General features: G+C 50.3%; 2 protein-coding genes across 4 annotated transcripts in view; one reads left to right on the plus strand and one right to left on the minus strand.

Annotated features, from left to right (window-relative positions):
* The window catches only part of FYCO1 (FYVE and coiled-coil domain autophagy adaptor 1), a 69123-nt gene that overhangs the window by 33779 nt on the left and 9803 nt on the right, over positions 1–25541 (plus strand). For 2 of the 3 annotated variants that reach the window (XM_010945953.3, XM_010945952.3), the window contains exons 12-16: positions 1066–1215; positions 1974–2185; positions 4862–5006; positions 19926–20021; positions 22789–22999. In XM_010945953.3, the coding sequence (XP_010944255.1) occupies positions 1066–1215; positions 1974–2185; positions 4862–5006; positions 19926–20021; positions 22789–22999 (814 nt within the window). Of the gene's footprint in view, positions 1–1065; positions 1216–1973; positions 2186–4861; positions 5007–6655; positions 20023–22788; positions 23000–25541 lie in introns of those variants that run through there. The other variant, XM_045509855.2, reaches the window with a different exon arrangement.
* Positions 11868–13740, minus strand: CXCR6 (C-X-C motif chemokine receptor 6). Its single transcript, XM_010945951.3, has one exon. It carries the CDS (start codon positions 13738–13740, stop codon positions 12730–12732), a length of 1011 nt encoding a protein of 336 aa, XP_010944253.2. The 3' UTR covers positions 11868–12729.

Here is a 25541-nt window from a genome sequence, read left to right on the forward strand (position 1 = left end):
GCCCAGGTTCTGACAGCATTCCCACATTCCAAGGATGTGGGGGCCTGGGGGCCCAGCCTCCTAGGGACAGAAAGGACAAGCTGTGGACCAGATAGGAAAATGATGCTGGTCCAGAGAATGAATCTTCCTGCTTCCTGACAATCCCAAACATCCTTGCAAAGCCAGTCAAGTCCATGTTCTGGTTTTGTATTGGAGGGGAAAGGTCGGTGGTTGACTTGGAGTTCCTAGCTGGTGATGGAGCCAGTTTCTCTCAGGGCCTAAGTGGCTCTGGTTTTAGTCATCAGTGGCTGAGCTGTTGCTGGAGCCACATTAACCCTCAGGCTGGTGGCTGGGATTCCATCCAGGGACAAACTAACCTTCCCGTGTCAGAAGCCATGAGCCCCCAAAATTAACAGCAATAAGAAAGTCTGTATACACACCTTCCCTGGTACATTGGGCATATCTGGACGCTGCCAGACTTTCCTGAAAAGCCTCCCACTTCTTTTAGTCTTGCATGCTTCCTGCAGTGGCTGTGCCGTCTCTCTAAGGAGTAGGGGAGATTTACATCCCGACAAATTTTCAGGCTGAAGTTTGAATCTTTTCCATTAATTGTTGTGTAAACAAATCATAAAAGCTTGAAGGATCTCCAGCACATTTAAGACTTACGTGGGCAGTCTATTCATGCCCTTGAGCTCACAACACAATACGTGGACTGTCTGTAACCATGGCAGCACGTGACAGCTTAAACTCCCAGTGGCCGTATGCACTGTCATTTAGATGCCTGAACAGTGGGTGACCTACTCAATGCCAGCAGCTCTTTGCAGTTATTAGAGCCTTTTACAGACATCACAGGCCTTCCCTGTGCCTTTGCATATGTGGTGTCAAATAAGGATGTGTGTGTTGTCTGCTGAGTCTGGGACTAATGCGGGATGACAGGAGACCTAGAGCAGGGGTTATTTCCAAGATAAAAGTGAATTCTCCTTGTGTCTTGGGAAATTCGGAAGCAGTTTTTTGAAATGAACTAGAGATAGTTCTGTTGCTTTCATGGGTTCCTTCTTCTGTTTTTCTAATGCGTTTTTGACCCAGGGACAAGGATGCTCTCTGGCAGAAGTCGGATGCCCTGGAATTCCAACAGAAGCTCAGTGCTGAGGAGAAGTGGCTTGGGGACACAGAGGCAAACCACTGCCTGGATTGCAAGCGGGAGTTCAGCTGGATGGTACGGCGGCACCACTGCAGGTCAGCAGGCAGCACCGGGCAGGGCCCAGAACAAGAGCAGATGGCTCTGAAGGAGGGGCTCATGGCAGGCATTGGCACTACAGCCGACCATCTAGCCTTTGGTTTCAAGGGAAACAGTCAAGGAGAGTGTGTTAGGTAGGGTCCCAGCAGGACACTCAAGGATCCCTGAATGGGAAGAGAGTCTAATACAGGGTGGGCAGAGTTAAGGGGGCGCACAGGGATGTGGAGCACCCAGAGACCAGCAACTCTCTGTCTTCTGTTGGCCTGCAGGAATCGGAGGGGAAACAGCCTTATGGGCTCCCAAAGAGAGCAGGGGCTGGGACTTTTCTGGAGGAACACAGAGAGCAAAGACCCCAGCCCCCCAGGGCCTGCGGAAGGGCAGGCAGGAATGGCACTTGGGCTGGGTCGGGGTCAGATGGAGATCGTCAGCACAGGGGGGCGCGGGGGGGGGTGGTCTCCTAGAGGCCTAGCCCCAGAGGCATGGGATGGGCACCTGCCTCACAGTGTCAGGGAAGGGGAGGTTTGGCCTGCCTTCAGGACCTTAGGAGATAACACCTTGTTCCACTGGACTTACCAGGATGGCTCTCTTGGAATCTTACAAGATGGTCTTAAGGCCATACCCTAGGGTGGGGACAGAGGCAGCTCTGACCAGACACGTAGCGTCCAGAGCCCAGCACAGAGCCCAGCTCCGGTGCCGAGCAGGTAACGCGAGGCCTGTGCTGTGGCGTCCTCACAGCCTGTGCCCATTCTGTCCCCAGGATATGTGGCCGCATCTTCTGTTACTACTGCTGCAACAACTACGTCCTGAGCAAGCACAGTGGCAAAAGGGAGCGCTGCTGTCGGGCCTGCTTCCAGAAGCTGAGCCAAGGTCCCGGCTCCCCTGACAGCACCGGCTCGGGCACCAGCCAGGGAGAGCCCAGCCCCACCCCGTCACCAGCCCAAGCTGGGCTCCAGGCTTCCGGAGGCCAAGGTCAGGCTCCTGCTGCTGCTCAGTGTCCCCACGTGCCACCCCCTACTTCTGTTTTGTTGTGGCTGGTTAGCTGGAACCAGCTTAATTCAGTGTTTTCCAAACTTAGGCACCAAAAAGGTAGTACCACCCATTTGAGACTTTCTTTTTGATGTAATTAGAATTAAAAGAGAATTGAAAAGGGAATAACTTTCTCCTGGTATGATTCAGTGTTTTTTAACACGAGGTCTGTTTACCTCTTAACTCACATACCACCAGTGAAACGCACCCCACACCTTGGAAAACACTGCATCCCAGGGTCCTAGCCCCAGCATCCAGCCCTCTCTCCCAGGGTAACCAAAGGCCAGGAGCTGAATCTGAGCATATCCTTCCCCTGGAGCTCACATTCTCTCTTAGCAGCCAAGGAAGATGTATTCTCCTTCATGTCCTTCCACTCAGCTCAGTAAAAGGAAGTGGGATTTGGTTCCTGCTGCTGCTTCTCTGAGCACAGCCTTGCAGACCAGCCTAGGCTGCCCTCTGGGGCACTTAGAGCACCAGGGAGGCAGAGCTGAGATGGCAGGGGCAACTGAGTCTCACCTGTGCTCAAGCATCACTGCCTCCTGCAGCTGGTCCCCTGGACTCCTCCTTGGCCTCTGCCTGGATCCAGGCCAGCCAGCCTTCAGAAATATGTTAGTTCCTCTTTCATTTAACTGGATCATCAAGGAAGGTGGCAGGCCCTGTTACTTATATTGGGTACAAAGAACTGCTCAGGGATGATGGGAAGGTGTACTTTGCACATCATTAGTATGTTTTTTTTTTTTTGAATTTTTGAGATGAAAGTCCTTTATATATTCTGGATATGAGTTATTTATCAGATATGTGTTTTACAGATGTTTTCTCTCAATTGATAGCCTCTCTTTTAAAATTTTCCTTTAAAGAGAAGTTTATAATTTTGGTGAAGTCTGATCAGTTTTTTCCCTTATGGATTGATTTTTTTTCTGTTCTTTTAGTATCATGTTTACCTTTGCTTAACCCAAGGACTCAAAGATCTGTTTTTCTCCTCAAGGTTTTATAGCTTTAGGTTCTCATTTGAATCTATGACCCATTTTGAGTTAATTTTTTTATATAGTTCAAGCTATGCCCAAAGATTCATTTTTTACATATGGTTGGCCAATCGTTCCAACACCATTGGTTGAAAAGTCTGTTCTTTTCCCATAGAATTGCTTTTGCACTTTTGCTAAAAATCAGTTGCCTTTATATAGGTGGGTTGGTATCTGGACTTTCTATTTCACTCCATTTATTTATGTACCTTTACTTTCACCAATAACACACTGTTACGATTATCATAGTTTTATAATAAGCCTTAAAATCAGCCAGAGTGGATACTCTAATTTTGTTCTTTATCAAATTGTTGGCTACTCTAGGTCCTTTGCCATTCTATATAAATTTTTGAGTTAGTTAGTCAATTTCTACAAAAAATCCTTTAATATTGTGATTGGGATTGCATTGAATCTCTAGATAAGTTTGGGGAGGATTGATCTTAACATGATTAAGTCTTATAATCCACAAACATGGTATAGCACTCTGTTTATTTAAGTCTCCTTTGATTTCTCTCAGTGGGCATCATTTTAGATCCCTGTTGTTCATTTTCCCTTCCCTCTTCCTCCTTCCTTCCCTCTGCCAGCCTCAGAAGGCAGATTCAGGAGTGTGGCTGGGTCTATGGAAAGAAACCAATCCTTGGTCCTGTTTCTCAGCCTATGCCTCAAGCCCTCCATCTTGCAGACTTTAGACAAGAGGAAGAATGTTCCTTCTAAAGCGTGGCCTGTCCCATTAGCCACATAGCAGGGCCCACTGGGAACTCATATTTCACATGAACTTTTCTCCTTGCTGAACAGCCCAGGAATCTTCCCCTTGCCTGGCTCACTGATGGATGTTCCAGTGATGACAGAGGGTGGCACGGTGCCAGCGTACTGACATTACTTGTTCTGATTTCTGACATTTCCTGTCTCCTCCTCTGTCTGTCTGTCTTTCTGTCTCTTTCGGTCTTTCCTCCTTTTGCCTCAGACCTGCCACCACATTTTCCATCATGTGCAAGAGAGTGCTTACTGGGGGGACAACTGGCACAGCAGCTTCCACACTGCATCCTTCCTACTGGGCGGCCCACAGAGTCGTCCACGAGTCCCCTGGTCAGAAGCACAGTAGTAGTTACTGCAGCTCCCTGAGCGGGAGGAGGTTCCTTCCCACTCGCCAGCAGATTGCGGTGAAAATGCAGGTCAGACAGAACCATGCTCTCAAAGAGGCATGAAAGGTGTCTGCATCTGATGGAGCAGGGATTCAGCAGCAGGAAGTGTGTTTACCTTTTCGTCAGCTTCTTTGCTGATAAGATTTTGATAGGCTTTTAAAATTTTTTCCTTCCAAATAAGGAGCCTTAGAGAATATGTGAAAGCTTGAAACCTTCCTAAGCCCCTGCGTAAGAGGCTTCAGAGGAATCATTTACGTTGTGCATTCAGTTTCATCTGTAGTCCTCTCCCCTGCTTTTCTGGTCCCAACAACCATTTCTCGCCATCTGGACAGAAAGCTGTCAGTTGAGTGAGCACTTTGAGTGCGCCCTGGTGGCTTGTCCTGCATAGCTGCACTCCCTCCGCATCCCATGAGTAACTGTGTGTTCCTCTTCTCTGCTGACCTGCCTCTGTGCTCCAGGTGCAAACGCAGACTGCAGGCCGCCCGACGACGCTGTGTTTGACATCATCACAGATGAGGAGTTGTGCCAGATACAGGAGTCCGGCTCCTCCTTGCCTGAAACACCCACTGAAACGGATTCTTTTGAGCCAAATGTGGCCGAACAGTGAGTAGATATCACCTCCATTTCCTGAGCACTTGTTAAGTGTCTGGCCTTGTGCTTTCATATTGAAGGATTGGGAAAGCTTGGAAGCAGGATTGGCTGTCTCTGCCTGAGGAAAGGTGCCTCAGGACAGTGCTCGGGATGGAGTGGCCCTTGTGGAGCACCAGGGCTCGGAGTTGAGCCGTTAGCGAGTTCCAGGGTGTGTCTGTCAGTGGTCCTCCTGATTTCAGCGTCTCCATCAAGGCTTTTCTTGGCTTGGACAGCTGTATTAGTCTGCTCAGGCTGCCATAACAAAACACCATAGGCTGGGTGACAAAGAGCAGAAATTTATTTTCCACGGTCCTGGACGTTGAAGCCCACAGTGCCAGCAGGTTCGGTTTCCTGAGGCCTCTGTCCTTGGCTTGCAGGTGGCCGCTCTCTTCCTGTCTCTTCACATGGTCGTGCCCCTATGCACATGCAGCACTGGTGTCTCTCTGCGTCCTCACTTCCTCTTATAAGGACACCAGGCAGATTGGATTAGGGCCCACCGTGTTGGCCTCATTTTAACTAAATTACTTCTTTAAAGGTCTTGTCTCCAAAACCAGCCATATTCTGACATACTGGGGGTTGGTACATCAGCATAGGGGCGGCACAGTTCAGCCCATAAGAGTAACCCTTGCTGTCCTGCTTCCAGTGCTCAGAGCAGCAACACACTAAAAACCACGTTCATCTTTTGGAACCACTCATTGGCTTGGTAACAGTGCCATAAGAAAGGAATCTCAGATTTAGTGTCAGTTGTCTCGGACAGATGTTCCTCTCAGAAGTCCCTTGAGCTCCAGCTAAGCCCCCCGCGAGCCCAGAGTTCTAAAAGCAGTACAGGTACAGGCAAGTCCGTGACCCTGCACTCTGTGGGCCCGAAGGACTTCCCCCACACCGAGCCTATGCCCTGTCCCAGCGCGAGTACCTCGTGCTGCTCTTAATCAGTGACCCAGGCACACAGAACCTTCCTGATGCCGCAGATGGACAGCATCAGGCATGGTGTGGCCCTCTCAGGTTTCTGGGTCAGGGCTTTTCCAACAAGGCTTGTGAGGAGAGTTCTGCAAGGCCTGCTTTCTAAATATATGAAGTAACCACACACACTGTCACAGCGTCAAGAGTTTAGGCCAGGGATCCGTGGGAAAAGTCAAGTTCCCCTCCACGGCAGCCTCGCTTGGTGTTTCTCAGCCCTTGGGGTCTGGCTTAAATGCAGTTTCTGCGCAAAGCACCACCTGTTGAGAAGCTCCAGGGAGAATTGACAGGGCTCCCCTGCCCAGGCTTTCCTTGACCCACATTCCATCCAGCTGGGGAGTTTTGTGATGCTCTTGCTGACTTGTATTGAGATCTCCTTCCTCTCTTCCTGCCCAGAACTCAGAGGAGGGCTGGGATTGATCTGTCAGATTTATCATCCAGGATTTCTGCTTCATGGAGGAGATGCACTTAACCTTTGTGAGGCTCTCAGCACAGGAGATTTTAGGCTCAAGTGTGTGTCTCGTACTCTTCTGTTCTCTTTACTAGAGAGTGACTGAACTTGCCTTGTTGTACCCTCATGGATCAAGCCAACCCCATCACCCAACCCAAGATAGCCCATGCTCACTGTTACTTCTGTGACCGTGGGCCTTTTCTTTTCCTTTCAGAAACGCTGCCTTGAAACCTTTCCTGCCATGTGAGCCTGCAGCGTTCTCCCCGAACCCCACGGCCCAGTGGTCCCCCGGGCACATTCCGTTTCATTTGCACTAAAACACACTGTGCCGTTGTCACCTGGCAACTCTTCCCTGGCTGTGCCTCCTCGACTCCCAGCCAGGGGGGAAGGGGGTCAGGTGAGCAGGAGAGCAGGACTGGAGCCTCAGAGCTGGACTCTTGCCTGTGTGAGAAAGTGCCCCCTGCAGCTCCCGCCTTCTCTTCACCCCTCACCTCCCCCTTTCCCAGTAGGAACAAAAACAGGTCTTCTGACTGCTGACCAATAGATGTGTTTTCGGTCATGGGAAATCAGGAAGCACTGCAGTGAAAGAGAACTGCCAGCATGCCGGTCCGAGGCATCCAAGGCAGATCCAGGGCTGACGGACGGACAAACGGACAGGCCTGCAGTCCCCGCACTCCATCTCTTTAGGAGTTAGGTCAGTTCTGGGCCTGCTCCATCTCACCCCTTCCTTGCGTGTTAGCTGAAGACCGACCCCTGTGTCTCCAGTGGCTTTTTCTTTGTCTTTTTTCTTCCTAAGCTTAAGACCAATCAAAACCATCAAGAGTCTGAGAAAGTGTGGCAGATATAGAGCCTGCATTTGTGTAAGCATCCCTGAGAAGAAACTTTGAGAAAGAAATCAGCAAGTCCGAAGTAGGATGTGGTCCTGGAGGGGTTGAACCGTGTGAAAGTCCTAATCCGGGGGAAAGGAGGCTGCTTGGAGGCAGTGTTGTTGAAAGCATCTTCCCTGTATAGTTGCTTTTGCACATGACCTCACTCAGTCCCTACCTAACCCTTCAAGGAGTAGGGATCATGATCGCCTTGTTCCAGGTCAAGATGCTGAAGCCTCAGGAGGCCAGGTGACTTGCTCAAGGTCAGGTGACTATAAGCATCAAAACTAAGCTTCGCACCCAGAACCCCTCCCTCCAGTCCACAGGCAGGAGATTCATTTTGGGAGTATGGCTCCTCTCGAGGTCCCCATGTCCCCATCTGTACATCAAAAACCTGTCCACCTTCCCTGCTCCTTTGCCCACTCCTTTCCCGGCATGCACATGCTCAGGGTCAATACAGTTGTCTGCCTTGCCCCTCCTGGCCACAGTGGGACAGGAACAAGTCCCAGAACCAAGGCTCTTGGGGAGACCTGGTGGGACACTGCAGATCCCTAAGCAGCCTCCCGGTGGCCCCCGAGAGTGGCTCAGGAGCACAGTCCCTCACCTCAGGTGAGAAGGTCATATTCTCCAGGACCCTGCAGACGTGCCTGTACACAGCCCTCCCCCCCATCACCCAGGCCCACCTTAGCCATCTCCATGACCAGGTGCCAGCTGCTCTCAGGCCCAAGGGAGGCAGAGAACGAAATGAAGCTCTGTCCAACAGCAGCAGGGCTGGCCTGGGGTCTCTTGGCCTCTGCTTAGCTTCCATCAGCCATGGCCTTCTCAAGGCCCGGCTTCACTTCCTGATTCCCAGACAAGCAGACTGTGGCCACAAGGAGCTTAAGTTCCAGGGTCAGACACGCCTGGTCTGGTTCTGGTCTGCACCTCCAGGTTCCATCGCTTTGGGCCCCACAGCCCTGAACTCATTCCCTCCCTCGTCCGGATCTTAGAGACAGGGGCGGCACCCACCCCCTGGGGTTATTAGGAGAATGGACATGATGTAGGAAATTGTCCGTGGAGGTGCGTTGTTTTCATGGTGTTTTCTCTGAGCTGTAGGGTCAGGAGCCACACTGCGGTGTCTACTGCTGTGGGCCCTGGTCCTTCACACCTCGTAGCTCAGTTGTCTTCACCAAGGGAAATCACACCTGATTCCCAGAAGATACTGAGCTCAAACTCATGCACGGAGACCGTCCCTGACCCACAGAGCATCTTTGCCAGTAATTGCTTTAGAACAGGTGCTCTCTGGTCAGTGTGCTTTGGGGAACTGTGGTGGATTTGTCACCAACTGGGAGACTGATGCCTGGTACCCGAAAAGCAAAATGAGAACAGGATATGATGATGATGGTTAAGGTTCAAAAGCCACCTCACACTTGGGTTAACCCAGCATCTCCGCCTCCAGATGAATACAGAGCTAGCAGGTATCCTAGGCCATCAGCTGCATGAAACCTTTGTCAGCCAACATCTGAGGGGAGAGAAAGAGGCTGTTCATTGGAGTCAAAGCCCTGGCTCTGCTGTGTGAGCTTTGGCAGCAGGCATTAATGTCTCTGAACTAGTTTCCTCATCTGGAAAACGGGATGATAGTGCCAGGTCTCCTACGGAATGGTGCTGAGAGTTAGTACAGATCATGAAGGACTGGGCATGTGGAAGGGGGTGCTGTCTTGCTATCTGTTTTTTTTGTTTGTTTTCTTTTTTTAAGTAAAAGATTAATTCAGAGAGAGATCATACTCCATAGACAGAGTGTAGGCCATGTCAGAGGGCTAGAGAGGCCACACAGCACTGGGAGGGGCTGCAGTTTAGTTTAAAGTAAAAGTAGATACACACTCCATAGGGTGCAGGCCATCTCCGAAAACGAGAGCGAGCGACTGGGGGTGCCGTCTTGAGAGGACAGGTCTAGAGCCAGCACCCTGGCCACTCCTAGGCCCTGTGCTCTTTGCTCTGCGTCCACCCCTCCAGTAGGGGCAGCTTGTTTTTTCTCTCCTGCAGCACTATTCCCTTAGTTTAGAATGCGCACTGAGATCTCCCGGGCTTCCGGCTCCAGGTAGCCCCTGGAATCAATGTCACCCTGTGTTCACCACGTCTCGGGGGTGTAGTCATCAGTGGCCTCTAACCATCCAGCCCACGGGCCTGCAAGGGCAGGGAACATGGTTGGGGAGGAGCACATTCTTTGCCCTCAGACCCTGAGGCCACACCGAGGGCAGACTGGACTCGCCCAGGGTCCACACCTAGCCCGCCCCTGCCCCCAGGACTTCCCTCCCCCACCCCCCTCCACACCCTGCAGGCCTCTTCCATCTTGCACTAGTGTGTGTGAGCAGAGGGGAGAGCCAAGGGGAGGAGAAGGGCAGGTCTGAAGTTGAGAGACAGTGCTCCATGGGGCTGTCATGTGGATGAGTGAAGTCAAGACCTCAAAGCCCTCTGAACCTGCCTGGGCTGTGCCAGTGTCAGTTGCCAGTAATGGTGTGTACCCAGGAGAGGGACTGGGGAAATGGTATCTGCTCCTAAGTGTAGCAGGTGAGGGCCCAGAGGGTGTAGGATCAACAAGTGACTGGGGAGAAGGTGAAGAAAGATTCAACTGCTGTGCTATTCCTGGGGACAGGCGAGCAGGTTTTCCTAAGCTGTGGAAGGGCCTGGGCAAAACCTTTTTGCAAGGAGCCTGGAGAGAAGGCATATATCAGGCCTGGGATGGGGCACAGGCTGACTCAGCCCACTAGGCATCTGGTCGGGGAGAACCCAGTGGTCCCAGCATCTACCCTTCTAATGCCATGGCCCTCCGCCCCCAGCTTGGTTCGGAGTACACTGCCCACACCTCCCAAGCACTCCTGGAGGGAGGGCTGTCTTCAGCCAGTAGTGTGGATGGTGAAAGGGCTTGCCCAAGGACACACAGTGGTGGGGCTCTCACTGAGCCAGCGTCTGAGTCAGCCCAGAGCCCTGCTCCCATCACACCACACTGCTTTCCTCTGTGGGGACGTGTGAAGAGGCCGCAGGGCCCCTGGCTTCCTGACTCTTTGCTCCTTCCTGCCCAGTTAGGGCCTCTGCCTCTTGTTCTGGGACATTGTTGAGGAAGTCAGGGGCTGGCAGCCCCTCTGCCAGAAGGGCTTGACATTAAGATGACAACACAGGGGAAGGTAACCAAAACTATCCCCCTGAAGCCAGTGTAAACAAGTTAAAAGCCTTGTTGCCAGGAAGAGGCAGATTTTGGTATCTGAGGAGCACAGGGCAGTCTGAGTACAGTAAAGCAGCCTGTTGTGGGCAGCCCATCAGTGGCATGGTGACGTAGGGTGGTAAAAGAATTTACCTGAGATAAAGTACAGGAATAGAAAATGAGTTTAGTAGCGCACACTGCCATAGACAACAGAGGGCCATACAGATGAGAGGCGCCTGTGTGAGCACCAAGGGCTGGTTTTGGGGGTCTTTTATGATGTCGGGTCACAAGGTGCCTGATCGGCTTGTGCACAAGACTCAGATTGGTTGTAGGTGATGTAAGAGATTTAGGATCTGTGAAGGGCCATGGGGTTTAAGACTCTGTTAAGGTGGGCTGAAATAAGCCAGCCTGAGCTATTGTGAGATTAGGCATTACCTAGGGCTGTTAGTTTGTTAGGGCAAATATGCCCAGTAAAGAATGTGCTTTATCAGTTGAGGGGTCACAGGCTGACATCTGAGAGCCTAGAAATGGGGGTCGTTGGACTTTGAAGGACATCAGCTTCCCCAGCCAGCCCTCCCTGTGGGTGCATCTAGGCATGTTAAGAAGCAGTCAGTGGGATCCGGTGGGCCCTGCAAGGTCAGCCTGTGTGCAGCTGGACTGCACCAGGCACCTCTGAGGTGTGAAGCAAACCTTCCCACACCTCCCCAGCTCAGAGAGACAGGCAGGTAATGTTTTGTGTTGCTAGTTCCTGAGAGAAGTAATATCAACTACTGCCATCTGGGAAGCCCGTCTACCCACGAATGCAAACCGTGCTAAGCGTTTTGTGTGCGTTACCTCAAGTCCTCCTCACGCCCACCCTGAGAGGAACTACTGCTGGGTCCATGTTTCACCAAAGTGAAAGTTAGTAAGAGATTACCAGCTAGTCTTACCAGCTCATGACTCAGGTTTATCCACATCGCAAAACCTCACTGTTAAGCCCGTCCACCCCACCTCCCCGAGCACCCTCTTTAGCTGTTGTCAGCAGGTTCTCCATATTTCAACAAATGATTTTTGTGATGTGTGAGCCAAAAAGACCACTTTAAGCCTGTTGAGCAGGTTGCTGGGAGCTAATAAACATGCACAAACAAGTGACTGACATTTAGAACTCTGCCTCATCCCGTGACGACATCTCCGAGGTAAACAAGCGCACCTCTCACTCTGGGCAGGAGGTTGGAAGCCACAGTGAAGGAGCCAGGTTAGCATTGGTTTACTGATAGAACGGTGCCCTGAGAGTTGACAGCTTTAACTTACTTCTTGTGCCCTGAGCCCGCACGTGACCACTCTTGGTATATTCAGGCACATACATAAAGGTAGACTGTGCCCGAGAATGAAAGCAGTCCAGAGACTTTTTGAAAGTTTTATTTGTTATTCACAAAAATCATATGCTGTTTGATATACATGTGTGTATATTATATATACATTTATGTATGATTTGTATGTGTGCGTTTGTGTGTGTGTGTGTGAGTGTGTGTGGCATTGCATAGTTCAATTTTTAAATGGGCAAACCCACCAGGAATCTATTTCAGAAGTGCTGCTTAGACTCATGACAGTCTTAAACTCTGCTTTGCACATTTTCTGGCATTCTGTCGCCCACTGGAATTCTTAGCCCACCTTGATTTGCCTTGGCCCATTCGTATTCCCTGGTGCTAGTCCTTCCAGGATTAAAGAAAACATAAAGCATCTGCTATGTAAAAGTCAAATCCCCAAGGTGTGGCAGTCCCTGAGCCTATGTCCATCGGTGCCTAGTAATTGGGGTCTGAATGATACGGGCCATCACTTGTTTTCATGGCTGCCCTGATCTCCCCTGCTTCCCAGTAGCCAGAAGAATCTTCTGAACTTGGGAGCCCAGACGTCACCTGCCATCAAGACCTTTGTTGGCCATGTCCCTCTGTTCAGCCTTCAGTCCCAGTCCCAGTGAAGGAGAGCTGGGGTCTTGAGAGTCACACATCATTTGCTGGTGTTAGTATTCTCAGGGTAGAGGAAGGAAAGCCCTTGCAGTTTGCAGACTTCCCCTTGAGCTTGAGGCCGAGTGTAAAAGAAGAGAGCAGAATCTGTCCATGGCTGACGAGAAACCTTCTGCCCCAGCTGCAGTGTTCGGGAGCTTCCCTGTGCAAGTGCTATGCACAAAGCCTTCCTTCAGGCATCCGGAGGATACAGCTGTGCTCCTGTGAATTCCTGAGCAGACTCTCCAAGCCCCAGCACGGCCTACATCTGGAACATGGTGGTGGCTTCTGCATTGTGAGAGGCTGAAGTTGTCCTGAAAGTGTCCTCAGAGACCCCCACATAAGGGAGGCAGCCAACGTCTTTCACAAGTTTACAGAAGTTCTTCCGAAACTTCAAGCCTACGAAGGCATAGAGAACAGGGTTAAGGCAGGCACGCAGGTAAGCGATGGCCTCGGTCACCAGTATAGCGTAGTGAAAGCTGGTCATGGTGTGGTACTCCCAGCTTGTGCTGCGGATGAGCTTCACGAGGTTGAAGGGCGTCTGGGTCAACAGGAACACCACCACCACCAGGAAGATGATCTTCAGAGACTTGTGCTTCTGGAAGCCTCGGGCCTGAAACAGGGTCTTGATTATGACTGAGTAGCAGACAATCATGGCAAGCAGTGGCAGGAAGAACCCCAGGGTCATCTGGGTGGTCAGGACCATGACGGAAATCTCCGCGTTTTGATAACCACAGATGGCCTTGTCGAGGTAATGGACTTTGCCATAGATAATCTGCGGCAAGGAAACCAGCAGGGAGGTCACCCAGATGGACAAGCAGATGACCTTCCCCCAGGCCATCCGCTTGGCCTGCTGATTGTAGGCCTTGGTGGCCCGAACCACTGCCATGAAGCGGTCCATGGTGATGCAAGTGAGGATGAGCATGGACGTGTAGAAGTTCAGAGTATAGATGCCCAGCAGCATCTTGCACATGATGTTGCCGAAGACCCACTCATGGATGCCTGCGTAGGCCCAGAAGGGCAGAGTGCAGACAAACACCAGGTCTGCCAAGGGTAGGTTCATCAGGAACACGTCCGTCAGGCTCTTCAGCTTCTGGTAGAAGACGTATATGACCAGCACCAGGGAGTTCCCCACCAGGCCACAGATGAACACCACCACATACATGCAGGGCAGAAAGAACCTGCTGAACTGCAGGAAGTGTTTGTGGTCCTGGCTGCTGCTGTTGGAAGCATTGAAGAGCCTGTAGTCTGCATAGTCGTCGTACTCGTCCATGGTGTCTGTTCTGGTGGACCCCTGGGAGTCAAACCGCAGGGATTATATTTGGGGCGGGAGGGTAACACCTCCTATCTTCCCACTGTCCCCTTGCCCTCATTTATGGGGCAGGTAGTCATCTCCTAAATCCACCCACTGTTCTGCTCAGTAACAGCACAGCCCAGGATACTGGGGACAGCTAGTTCCAAGGGGGAAGTGTTCATACAGGATGAGGGACACTTCTTTAGCCCTAAACTTCTCAGGCTCTGCCCCGTCTGGGAGACAACACATAACCAACCCCACGCACATTCCATAAAGTCCTGTGCTAAATGGTCTTGAACACAAAGGTCCCCAAGGGGTGAAATGGGGACAGTGTCCTTTTGGAAGAGCTGTGCTGCTCTTTGGTGGGGAGGGCCTGTCTTTATCCCTCGCAGCAGTTTCCCCCCAGCCTGTGCCCCATTTTCTGTGAAGTTGACCCCAGGACAATGAATGGCAAAAGCGAAGGCAAGTCTCCCCCTTCCAGGGGGTCCACCATCAGGGAGACTCCTGGAGACCAAGAGGTGTTTGGGGATGACAGGCCCCTTCTGCCCAGGTGTGCTCCCCATCCTGCCTTATCTTCCCTGATGGGAAACAGGGTGTGGAGGAGCAACTTTGGCTGGGTGGCTTTCCTGACCAGGGAACCAGGCGGTTCTCCCCGCTCCCAGCCCCAGCCCTCCCCTTTATCCTCTGTCGCAGAGTGTGACAGTCCACCCTCCTGGCCTCATTTCCTGAAGACGTCTTTGATCTTCAGGAATCTCTTAAAAGACAGATTCGCCTGAAGGGAACGTTGCTTTAGCTTTTATGTCTGACAGTGTAGGACTAGGGGGCTTCTTTAATAAATGGGATGTCAGGTGGGTGAGCTGTCACAGCTAGGCAGTGGCCAGCCTTCAGTGGGGCTGCTTGTAGCCAAGACCAAATAGCTGTTTTTCTCACCCATGGGGCCAGCCCATCTAGGTTATCCCTTCCCTCTGACCCTTCTCCTGGCCATGTGAGCCTGCTGAGGACCACGGACAGGGCACAGGGGTGATGCAGTCAGTGGTGTGGGAGCAGGGGCAGCATTGGCCTTGGAGGGCTGAGTCAGTCCCTGCCACCGGGACCTGCAGGTCCTCAACGTGCAGTGGCTCTTCCAGTGACCCAGTGCTATATCCCGCTGGCGCCTCAAGGAGATGTTTTAAGAAGAGCAGGCGTTTGGTTTAACAAAGTCAAAATATCAGTTCACTAGACGGGGCATATAAAGGGAAAGATGATCTCTCCTTTCTGATCTCCTCAGAAACCTTTCTTTTCCTGATGCTGGGTCCTGACTGGAAACCATGTCAGCTCAGGTGCTGCCACCTCGGTCTTTCCTGGGGGCAAAGCACCCTTTCTCTCCAAGAAAGGACCTTGCCTTTGGGCTAAGATTGCCCCATGAAAAGTCCCTCCTCGCAGACCACAGAGCATTAGATCTCTGAGAGTGATAGGCCACCAGTAGGCATGGAGTCCCACCAGCTCTGAGCTGCCTGGTTAAGTAGGTGAGATGATGTGTATGTGTTATTGCTTCACATGGAGACAAAAATGTATTTTTCATCATTTAAATATGAAACAGGCAGCTTTACTTTCCTTGAAAGTTATGTCAGACCTCCATTATTGTTTGACTTGCTCTTGCCTTAAAAAAAAAGAAAAAAATTCTCCTATCGTGGCTGTTGCTGCATCCTTAGGCTGGCATCACAATTTCTTCAAAGGGCCCATGCAAATTCATTTGTAGTAAGTGGTAAACTTAAATGATATTTAACAGATTGGAACTGCACAGTTCTGTGCAGTTAGAGTATTAAAAATTGTACTTCCCCTTCTAGAAATGTTAAAACCATGCCTTTCTTTATCTCCTACAACCAAAGTCCTATGTTGATTTCTGAAAATTAAAAAGAAAGTAATATACACAACTTTGGAGATAGTATATATGTCTGATAGTAAATAAATAAGCAAAGTCTAATTCAGACATAAAATAGAATATGACTGAAATGTTTAGGAAATTCCATTAATGATTTTGGAAAATGCAACACATTAAAATTGCTCTAAATAATGTAAGTACAAAGTAGATATGCAAAACAAAAACCAAAAAAACGGCTGTTATATGACAACAAATAGATGACAAAACGAATGTAAAATTGACCGTGATTTTCAACCTTCTTTGATCATAAATCCCTTTGAGAACCTCATGAAAGCTGCAGACAGTTTCCCTCAGTAATAATGTACATACATGCCTGCGGTTCTGGGGGTTCGTGAACTCTTTAAATTCCACTGCTCCATGTACTCTGGACCTTGTTTAAGAATCCATGGCAAGCTATATGATTTTTACTATATTTTTTTAAAACATAGAAAAATTACCAGATTTTATCAGCAGTTCATCTCTGGCTGGTAGAATCAGGGGTGACCTATTCCCCTTCCTCCTTTATATTTTTCTGTATTTTACAAAGTTGCTTTAGCTGTACATTGACTTATATGGCAAAAAGAAAATAAACCCTATTCTGAGATGACAGACCGTCTTATAAAATGGAAAAGAAAAAGAGATTAGTCAGTCAATAAACACAGTGATTAGACTCTCCTTATCTCCCGCGGAGGGTCTGATTGTGCCATTTCTATTGGTACCATCTTACAGGCAGAGCACCTTGTGCCCAGAACCAGGTTAAGTCATTTTCATAATCCTCTAATCTAACCCTCATGGCAGCAGATGGTAGAGATGGAGTTTGAACCGAGAACAGCTGAGCCCAAAAGCCTGGGCATTTGACACCAAACCATGCTGCAGACAGAGCTCTGAGAGCCCCACCAACCTGGGATTAGCCCCTGCCTTTTAACTATAAAGAGAAAGACAAGTGACTCACCAGCAGAGATGCTCTGTCAGTTTGTTCCAAAGAGCAGGTTGCTCAAGCAGTGTCTGCCTCTGCCTCTCTGTGATGTGGTTCGTGTTTCCGTTGAGTAATTTTTAAGAGACCTCGGTTGGTGATGATAAGACACCCAGCCCTTCCCAATTTTGCAGGTCAGAATCCACATGACCAGCCTGCACCTGAGTAATTTGGGGGGTCAAAGACACGAAGCAGTGGCACTGATGCTGCACACTTCCTGCAGCCTGACCAGGGACTTATTCTTCTGCCAGGACTGGAGAGAGTTTTAATTTGCAAACCTTTGTAAACCTAAGGGGAGCAATAAGCAGGTCTGGCACTAGCAGTCCATGGAAGATGGTGGCATTTGTACCCTAAAATTATTTCATTCACTTGTCGTACATCTATTTGGAGCAGTTTGGGTCTGGGTCAGTGCAAAGTCGATACTCTGGCCTGGGTTCTGTGTGTGTGTGCAGCTCCAGCATGTGTGACAGCACTGATCATCATAACAGCCCTGCAAGTAGGTATTACCCCATTTTATAGATGAGAATACAGAGGACCGTAGCCAAAGAACAGCCCCACAGACACAGCTAACAACTGCCACTTCCAGGGTACAAACCTAGGTCTCTATCATTGACAGACCAGTGGATCAGATGGCTTCTAAGTGACAGGTCTGTCACAACTGATGCAACTCTGCCTCCTAAACCCACACCACTCAGGCAGTGCTCCCGGCCCTGCTTGTCCTGGCTGGAATCGGCAGAGAATGGGCTGAAGCAGACACTGAAGGGGAGGTGGGCCACAGCACCCAGCCTTCTGAAAGCAATCTCTTGAGACAAGAAATCCATTCAGAGTGAGCCAGTCTGACATTTTTGGAATCTTTAAGCTTTGAGAGATGAGTTTTTCCTAGGGACGAGCCAACTGTGTCATTTGGGACGAGTTCATGGGATGGTGTTAGGAGAGCCTGAGCCTTAACACACAGTGGCTCAGCCGCGCTCTTCTCTCAGCAATCACTTCCCTCCGAGGGGAGAACCAGGCTTCGGCCGGGCCCCCCCCCCCCCCTGACCATGTTCACGCGCATGCTCAGGAGGTGGGGGTGATATGTGTTGTCATAACCATTCTCCAGTGAAAAGTTCTTTAGTGGAAAACCTGCAACTAAGTTAGAGGTATGGAGCCTTTCACAGTTTGCGGGCCAGAAATTTCTTTCAGCCACTTTGCAGAGTGCCTCTTGTTATATTCCAGCTTGTGCTCATTGTTTTTCTTTGAAACAAAACATTTTTTCCCGAAATGTGTAAACGTTCTCTAAACAGAACTGGGGGGAGAGTAAAAGGGCCGTGGCAGCTGTCCCCGCTGCGGATTCTCACAGAGTCAGACTCTCTTTGAGCTCCTGACACTGTCCAGCCAGAGCCTTGTTCTGAGGGCGGTTCCAGGGCCCAGGGGGGAGCAGCTGCGGCTGGGAGAAGAGTAACCCAGCGGTGGAGGGTGAGTAAAAGGCCTTTCAGCAAAGCAACCTCACCGGAGGGTGCAGGGCGATGGGTGCGGCTTGCTAACGGTGCCCCAGGGTCTGTCACTAGGACAGGCAGGGGGTGTGCGTGTTACCAAGTAATCAGAAATCAAACCCAGAAGCACTCTCCTTCACTTGGTTTTTAGGCAAAAAGGAAGCCACTGACAAAAAGGAGAACTACTAGGAATTTACTTTAACAGTAAAATGAAAGGATGCGCCCAAGCCTCACAGTGACTGTGGTCCGTGGCATGACTCAGCCTTTCCTTCCAAACGCAAGCTGTTCAATCAAACCTTCTCGGCCAACAGGCGTGTCTTATATCTGGCTCTGTCCGTCACAGTGGCAGCTAACTCCTGTGGCTCCCAGGCACGTGAAGTGTGGCTAGTGCAACCAAGGAGCCAAGCTTTTAAGTTTTGTCTTAATTCTGTAGAATTTGAGCTTCAGCTAAACTGACCATAGGCTCAGGCACGGAAACTCAGATGGACAGGAAGGGGTGACATGCCATCACGTACAAGAGGCCACCGTAGCTAGCAGTAGGCACCCACGGCCAGAGCAAGAGAGGGGGATGTCACTTGTGGGCAGGAGTTTGTCTCGCATCCTGAAATGCCTCAATGGCAACAAAAGGAGATAGGGTGCCCCCTACTGGCCTTGCCTTTGTTCCCTGTCATTCTCAAACTTCAGAATCCTTTGACATCTTCCAATAGTTTCTTGAATATTTTCTACTGCGTCCCACAGTCAGAAATACATTTTACATGATTACCCAGGTGCGTATGTGTGTAGACGTAAAGTCAGACAAGAGCCTCGTAAAACAGTACTTACCCTCACTACATCAGGGTGATGCAAAAATGTGTTGATATTTCCTATTATATTTTATTTCTTTTAATATTCGTCATAACTTACTAAACTGATTCACAATTCACTGAATGGTTCATGACCCATAGTTTGAAAAGCCAGTGAAAGGAAACTCTGTGTCCCTAATTGTTACCTTTAAGACTGCATCACCTGCCCATGCACACCCCTCCTCCACGCTCCTCCCCTCCCCTGTGCAAGGCCTCAGCCAGGGCTGCCAGGGTCTGCGGGACCTACCCTGAAATACTTGCAAGTAATCAGGGGTTGTCTGTGTTGTGATGGTCACAGAGGTGGGGAAGTGGAGGAGGAGAGGGAATTAGGACATCTTTCATCCTTTATGCAGGAGAAGTGAGAGAACCAATCACAGTTTTCAGAGATTGTTCCATCGTATTTTAATTATCTTTCTCATTTATGGTATTTGCACTTTAAGGATGAAAGCAAATGAAACAAGGCAGGCCTAAGTGGCCTTGGCCCCGTCTCCTCTTCCCTGGACCCCTGCTTCCCCAGCCGTCAAGCGGGATTTAGGCTAGATGGTCTTGAGCTGCTTCTCACACTGACTTTCTGTGATGGCGGTGAGGGATCTGGAAGCCAGTGGTTGGGAGATGCTAGGCTGGGAGAAGTTTGGATGGGGGCTGGGCTGGGGAGGGGAAGGAGCAGAGAGTGACAAGGCTTGCCTTTAGTGGTAACCTGCACTTTAGGACGTGTTCATGCTGCAGCTTCCCTGGGAAGAGTGAGGAAGGGTGAGGGCAGGAGCTGCCGGTCAGAGGGAGCCCACCTCTTTCCCAGCCAGTGGGCTCCGTAAAATGCCTTCTCCAAGTCCTTTAAAACTTACAGCCTTTTCAAGCCAGCAGAACCTGGAGTCCACCTGGTTCCATCTCCTCCTCCCGTTTACAGACTATCGGCCTCCCGACGTGGGACCCTGTGTGCTGATAGCTAACGGGCTGTGTTCTCGTTTGTGGCATTTCAGAGACACCACATCAAACTCGCTAACCCCTGAGGACACTGAAGACATGCCTGTAGGGCAGGATGCTGAAATCTGCCTGCTGAAGTCAGGAGAACTGATGTAAGTTACAGGTTCCTGAGCTGGGCTTCCCGGGGTGTCACGTTTGGGAAAGAGGGCCACCAGAGGAAGAGGCCTGGCCTCTCCAGTGCCCAGTCTAGGGTTCAGATTGTCAAGTTCCACCACTCCAGAAAGTTCCCCCTGTCCCTTTATAGTCATTCTTCCCTCACCCCCATGCCCTGTGTTCTTCCTCTTTGAAAATAACTTTGTTTTCTTACTGTAAGAGTGATACATTTTTCTTGTAGAAAATCAGGAAATAGAGATAAACACACCACTTTGGTATATGTCCTTCCAGTCTTCTTTATACTAATATACATAATTTTCCAACAGAAACAAATACCCTACATCTTACTTCAGAGTCTTTTTAAACTTAATATTGTATGAGTATTTCCCCACATCCTTCTTTTTCTCCAGTGTTATGACCAATGGCTGCATGAGTGCATTACTGTCATTGAATAAATTCAGTCACTCAGTCACAGATACTTACTCAGCACCTACTATGTGCTAGATACTGTTCTAGGTCCCTAGAGTACATCAGTGAACAAAACAGACAAAGACTCCTGCCCTCGTCTTCAGTTTACATTCCAGCACGGATTGACAGGCAATAAACATCAGTAAATAAATAAATTATATAGTGTGTTACGAGGTGGTGCTTACTTTGGAGAAGAAACAAAGAGTAGGATGTGAGGGAAGGAGGTTCACTTTTAAGTAGAGTGACTCTTAAGAAGATAAGACTTGAAGGAGTTGCCATGGAGATACATGAGGGAACAGCATTCAAACAGAGGGAACAGTCGGTGCAGAGGTCCAGAGGCAGGATGGTTTCTGGCATGTTCAAGGAACAGGGAAAGGGCCATTGTGGCTGGAACAGAGAGCAGGAAAGACAGAATGCTCATGTCAGTCACATCAAGGCTTCTTGCCTGTTGTGAGGACTTTGGCTTTTAATCTGAGGGAAATAGGAGCTTCAGAATTAGGTTTGGAACAGAAGTGTGACTTAATCTAATTTACATTTGAAAAGGGCTCATTCTGTTTGCCTTGTGGAGAATGACTAAGGAGGGGCAGGGGCAGAAGTAGCGAGACCAGTAGAATTTACATTTATGATGTGAGTCCTGTACACAACTGGCTTCTTTTACTGAAGCTTATATTTGAGCCGAGATGGCAAACCTCTGATTTATTTTTATTAACATCTCCTTTGGTGAGACTGAGTATTGCCCTCTCACTGAACAGATGAGGTGGAGAAAGGTTTAAAAAAAAAAAAAAAAAGACTAAAGGCACAATCCAAGTAACTGAGTGCATGGGGAGAATTCTGGAACACAAAATTATAAAATGACCCGCATCATTGGGGCATGCTGACAGAGTAAGTAGTGCAGGAAGATTTCCTTGTTACAAGAAAGACCGCTTTTCCAAAATGGACCCCTCTGCCTACTCTCAGATTCTTGGAAATTGTAAATATTAGACAAGGCCTTTTGTACCATAATTGGAAATAAAGTTTAAATTAACACATGGAAAAATGTCCCTTGGAATTGAATTTTCACGAATTACCTGCCATCAGAGCTATTCCTTAGAGCGTTTTGGTTTTTTAGTCATTGATTAGTCATCTTATTTGTACAACTTGGGGAGTATTTATTTCCATCCACCTCCACATCTATGGAGCTGACAGAACTCTCAGCACCACAACTCATTTGCTGTGCAGTCTTCAGCAAGTTGCCTACTCTCTCTGAGTTTTAGTTTCCACCCCTGTGTTCAAGGGGACAGTAATCTTTTTCTCCATGAAGAGCAGTTTGGTGTAGTAGAAACGCAGTGGAATTGGATTGGACCTGTGTTGACCTGTATCAAGCTTCCTCATCTTTTTTAATATTAGCTTACTCATGTGTAGACAGATTTTCAGGACAGGATGGGGCGCCACTCAGTCGAGAGGGCAGGGTTGTCCTCTAAGGTAATCCTCACCTGGGCCATGAGGCAGGCATAGTTGTCCCTGTTCGCAGAAGAGGAGCGTGAGTCGGGCCTGCAGCAGATGAGAAGTGAGGCAGGTACCAGCACCAGGTCCTTCTAGCTCCACATTTCCCATTCTCCACACCACACTGTGTCCTGCAGAGAAACTCCCTGTCCCCAAACCATTTAAACTTCTGGAATTGGTTCTTAATCCACCCAAAGAGAGTTAGAACCCCAAGAAGCCGTCTCCCCAAGGCCATCACACTACCCTCCCTTGAAGAGTCTGTGGTGTTTGTGTTTAAGGAAAGTCAGGGTGCCCTCTTGGAACCTTGCAGCAGTCCCCAGATTTCCACCAAAAAGAGGGACGACCGAAAGGGTAGGAGGTTTCTGATGGTGAGTGTGCTTTCTCCTGGTGCTAAGTAGGTAAAAGGGGAAGGCAGGGAACTGGGAAGAGCATAGTGGAGGGGAGAGAGTGGACAGCTGAGCAGCAGGGCATGTGCTTCCTGTCCAGAGGGGCGCAGAGCAGCCAGTCCATCCTCTCTGTTCCAGCCGGCTTGCGGGGACCACACCAGCTCCTCGCAGGCAAGACTATCATCTATAGTTTTTATTTCTGTGTCCCCAGTGCCTGGAGCTATGCCAGGCACGTAGCTCAGGAAGCATCTGTTGTTATGAGCTGCACATCAAGTTTCCTCCCATCACTGAGCATGTCGGTCATGGTGACCCAGGAGTCATCCTCCCAAGAGCCTCCAGGGTCACCTCTCAGCCACAGAGAAGCGTTTGGCCAGTGGGCTCAAATGCTTTCTCCACTTTGTTTACGTCTCTCTCTGCATTTGTATTGTAGGATAAAATTACCCCTCACAGTGGAAGAGATCGCCAACTTCGGGGAAGGCAACAGGGAGCTGTTCGTGAGGTCCAGCACCTACAGCCTCATCCCCATCACCGTGGCCGAAGCCGGCCTCACCATCAGCTGGGTCTTCTCCTCCGACCCCAAGAGTATCTCCTTCAGCGTGGTCTTCCGGGAGGCGGAGGACACGCCACTGGATCAGTGTAAGGTAAGGCCGGCTCCCTGCCAGCAGGCCCTTGCTCACACATCAGGATGCCTGGGCAGACCTTATCTGGAATGTTCTGAGAGGGACACGGAGAGAAACCAGGGTGGGAAAACCCACTGGGTTGCATCACGCAGAGCAGGCAGTGCACCTGGGCTTGTCCCACCTGGGGAGAGAAAGACCCAGGGCTCAGGAGAGCTGTCTTCTGACGTCTGAAGGCCGCTCCTGGGTCAGCTTCAGACTGACCTTGGGATAGGTTGGTAGGTGAAACTGAAAGGAATCCAGATATGTGACTCAGCTTAAGGATCACTTTAACAGAGCCGTGCAGAGCAAAACCGGTCACCGTGGGAGGTGATGACCACGATCTCTGCTTCCGGGTATGAGCTTAGGGTGTTCAGCATCTCACCTCAGAAAGGTCAGTAGAGTCACAGAGCCACCATGTCACATAGGCGGTTGGGCTGGAAATCTTGGTGGCAGATACCAGTTCATAAATTCCTAAGACATTCTCAGCATAGAATATTGACAGTGGCCAGGACCATAGTTCTCAACCTTGGCTCCATATTAGAAATACCTGGGAAGCTTTTTTAACCCCACTCCTGAGTCCACACCCCAGACCACTAAATCAGGGTCTCTAGCTGGGATCCAGGCCTCAGTGATCCCAGGCAGCAGCCAAGGTTGAGAGGCCCTGGTCTAGATCAAGGGGAAGAAGTCAGACTAGAAAGGATGAGGTGGAATCCTGAGCACAGGACAGCGAGCAGGCCTCCCTTCACTGTGGGACAAGGAAGAGGGAAGGTCTGAATTCCACGCCTGAATCTCTGCAGGGAGGGGGCCGAGGGATGATGGCAGGAGAACTGATTTGGGTGGAAACACGAGTTCCATTCGAGTCGCTGTGAGTGAAGGAAAGGTGAGGACAGTCACTCGTGCTAGAGTGGAGCTGAGGGGAGATCTTAGGCTCTTAATACAAAATCTTCAGTTCCTAAGAATGGTAAGAATCAAGCTAGAGAAGAACAATTTGAAGTCAGGTGAAAGAAGACTTCTGTGAAGTCTCTGCAGTGACATCCAGTAGTCCCTCAGGCATGTGGTCCTCTGAGGGGCTCGGGCAGGGGACGGCCCAGAGCCACAGGAGGGCCAGGCTCCGGCCCAGTGGCCACACAGATCACTGCTCCCATCCGGCGGCCACATGGAGGGACATGTGTTCGTCCAGGTTTGCTCTCCTAGCCCCCCTGAGTTGGCCTTGTTTATTGGAGTCTTGTGCTGGTTCTTATTTAAGGACTGTTCTGCCCCTCTTTTCCTTTTGGGGGCTCACAGCCACACCACACACACAGCTTGGAGCCCTTCCTTCCTGAGTGGTTCTGAACATCCACCTAGGAGGTCCTGGGGCTTGTGTTTGGAGAGTGGATTCAGACTCAGTCCTGCCACCTGGGCACACGTCTCAATCTGAGGCAGGTCTTAGTCCCAATTTGCAGATGAGGAAACTGAGGTTCAGAGTGGCCCACCTAGGCAGCTGGTTGGGCCGCAGCTTCACAGTGTGTTTGTTAGCTCTGCACTAACAAACGGCTGCACTGCCCACACTCACCACCAGCACCTCCTCTGTTCGCCTTGTATTCCAAGGGTCTGCCAGGCACCTAGTGCTGCATCTGCCCAGATCAGACACTGGTGGGGGTTTGTGGTAGGGAGAGAGGGCGGTGGCTAAACCCATGTCCACACCTCTCCCCTTGCTCAGTCACTCACCCACCTAATCCTCGTGAACTTGGGAGACCGGTGTGGTTCCTCCCAGGAATAGGGAGCTCAGGGACCCACAGGAGCTGTCCTCACCTCTGGCTCCCATGCGGCCTGGGGAGTATGACTGCCATTGTCTTTCCCACAGTGAACACCAGGGGGCAGAATGGGCCCATCTGCAGGGTGAGTGAGAAGGGTGCTCAGATGCTTCTCTGCCTTCACAGGCCAAGTGTCACCAGCCAGCTGTGGGGGTGGCTGTTATTTTTTTCCTGAGGTCCCTGGACAGACATCAGCCTGGAGAACCTATTTCCAGGCTAACATCTTTAGCGTCTATCCTGGGGACTCCTTTGTGATCCCCTGACCAGCCTGGGCCTCACAGGAAACAGTGGGACGCAGTGCAAATTGCAATTTAGGTTTTGTGATTATGCAGGTTCAGACACAGGGAACTGTGCTGCGTACTTGCACTTTGTTCACAGCCATTTATTGAAAATCTGCTCTATCCTGGGCTCTGTATGGCCCACTGGGCATAGACAGAGAAGGGACAACAAGGACTCTGCCATTGAGGAGCTCATGGTGTGATCGGAGAGAGACAGCTGTGATTCCAGGTGGTGCCTGTCCTGATGATACTGGGGGGCACCAAGAAGGGCGCCTAACACGGCCTGGGGGGCAGTGATTAGGGCAGGAGGGTCCTGGGCCAAACCAGGAGAAGCCAACGGAAGGGGAAGGGAGCAGGGCATGGGTTAGAGAAGCGTCCAGGCAGAGGGAACAGCACAGAAGTCCAGTTCCATCTCTAAGGGCACCATCAGACGTGCCCCACCTGGGGCCATCC

This window comes from Camelus bactrianus, chromosome 17, assembly GCF_048773025.1.
Source record: "Camelus bactrianus isolate YW-2024 breed Bactrian camel chromosome 17, ASM4877302v1, whole genome shotgun sequence".
Taxonomy (NCBI): Eukaryota; Metazoa; Chordata; class Mammalia; order Artiodactyla; family Camelidae; genus Camelus; species Camelus bactrianus.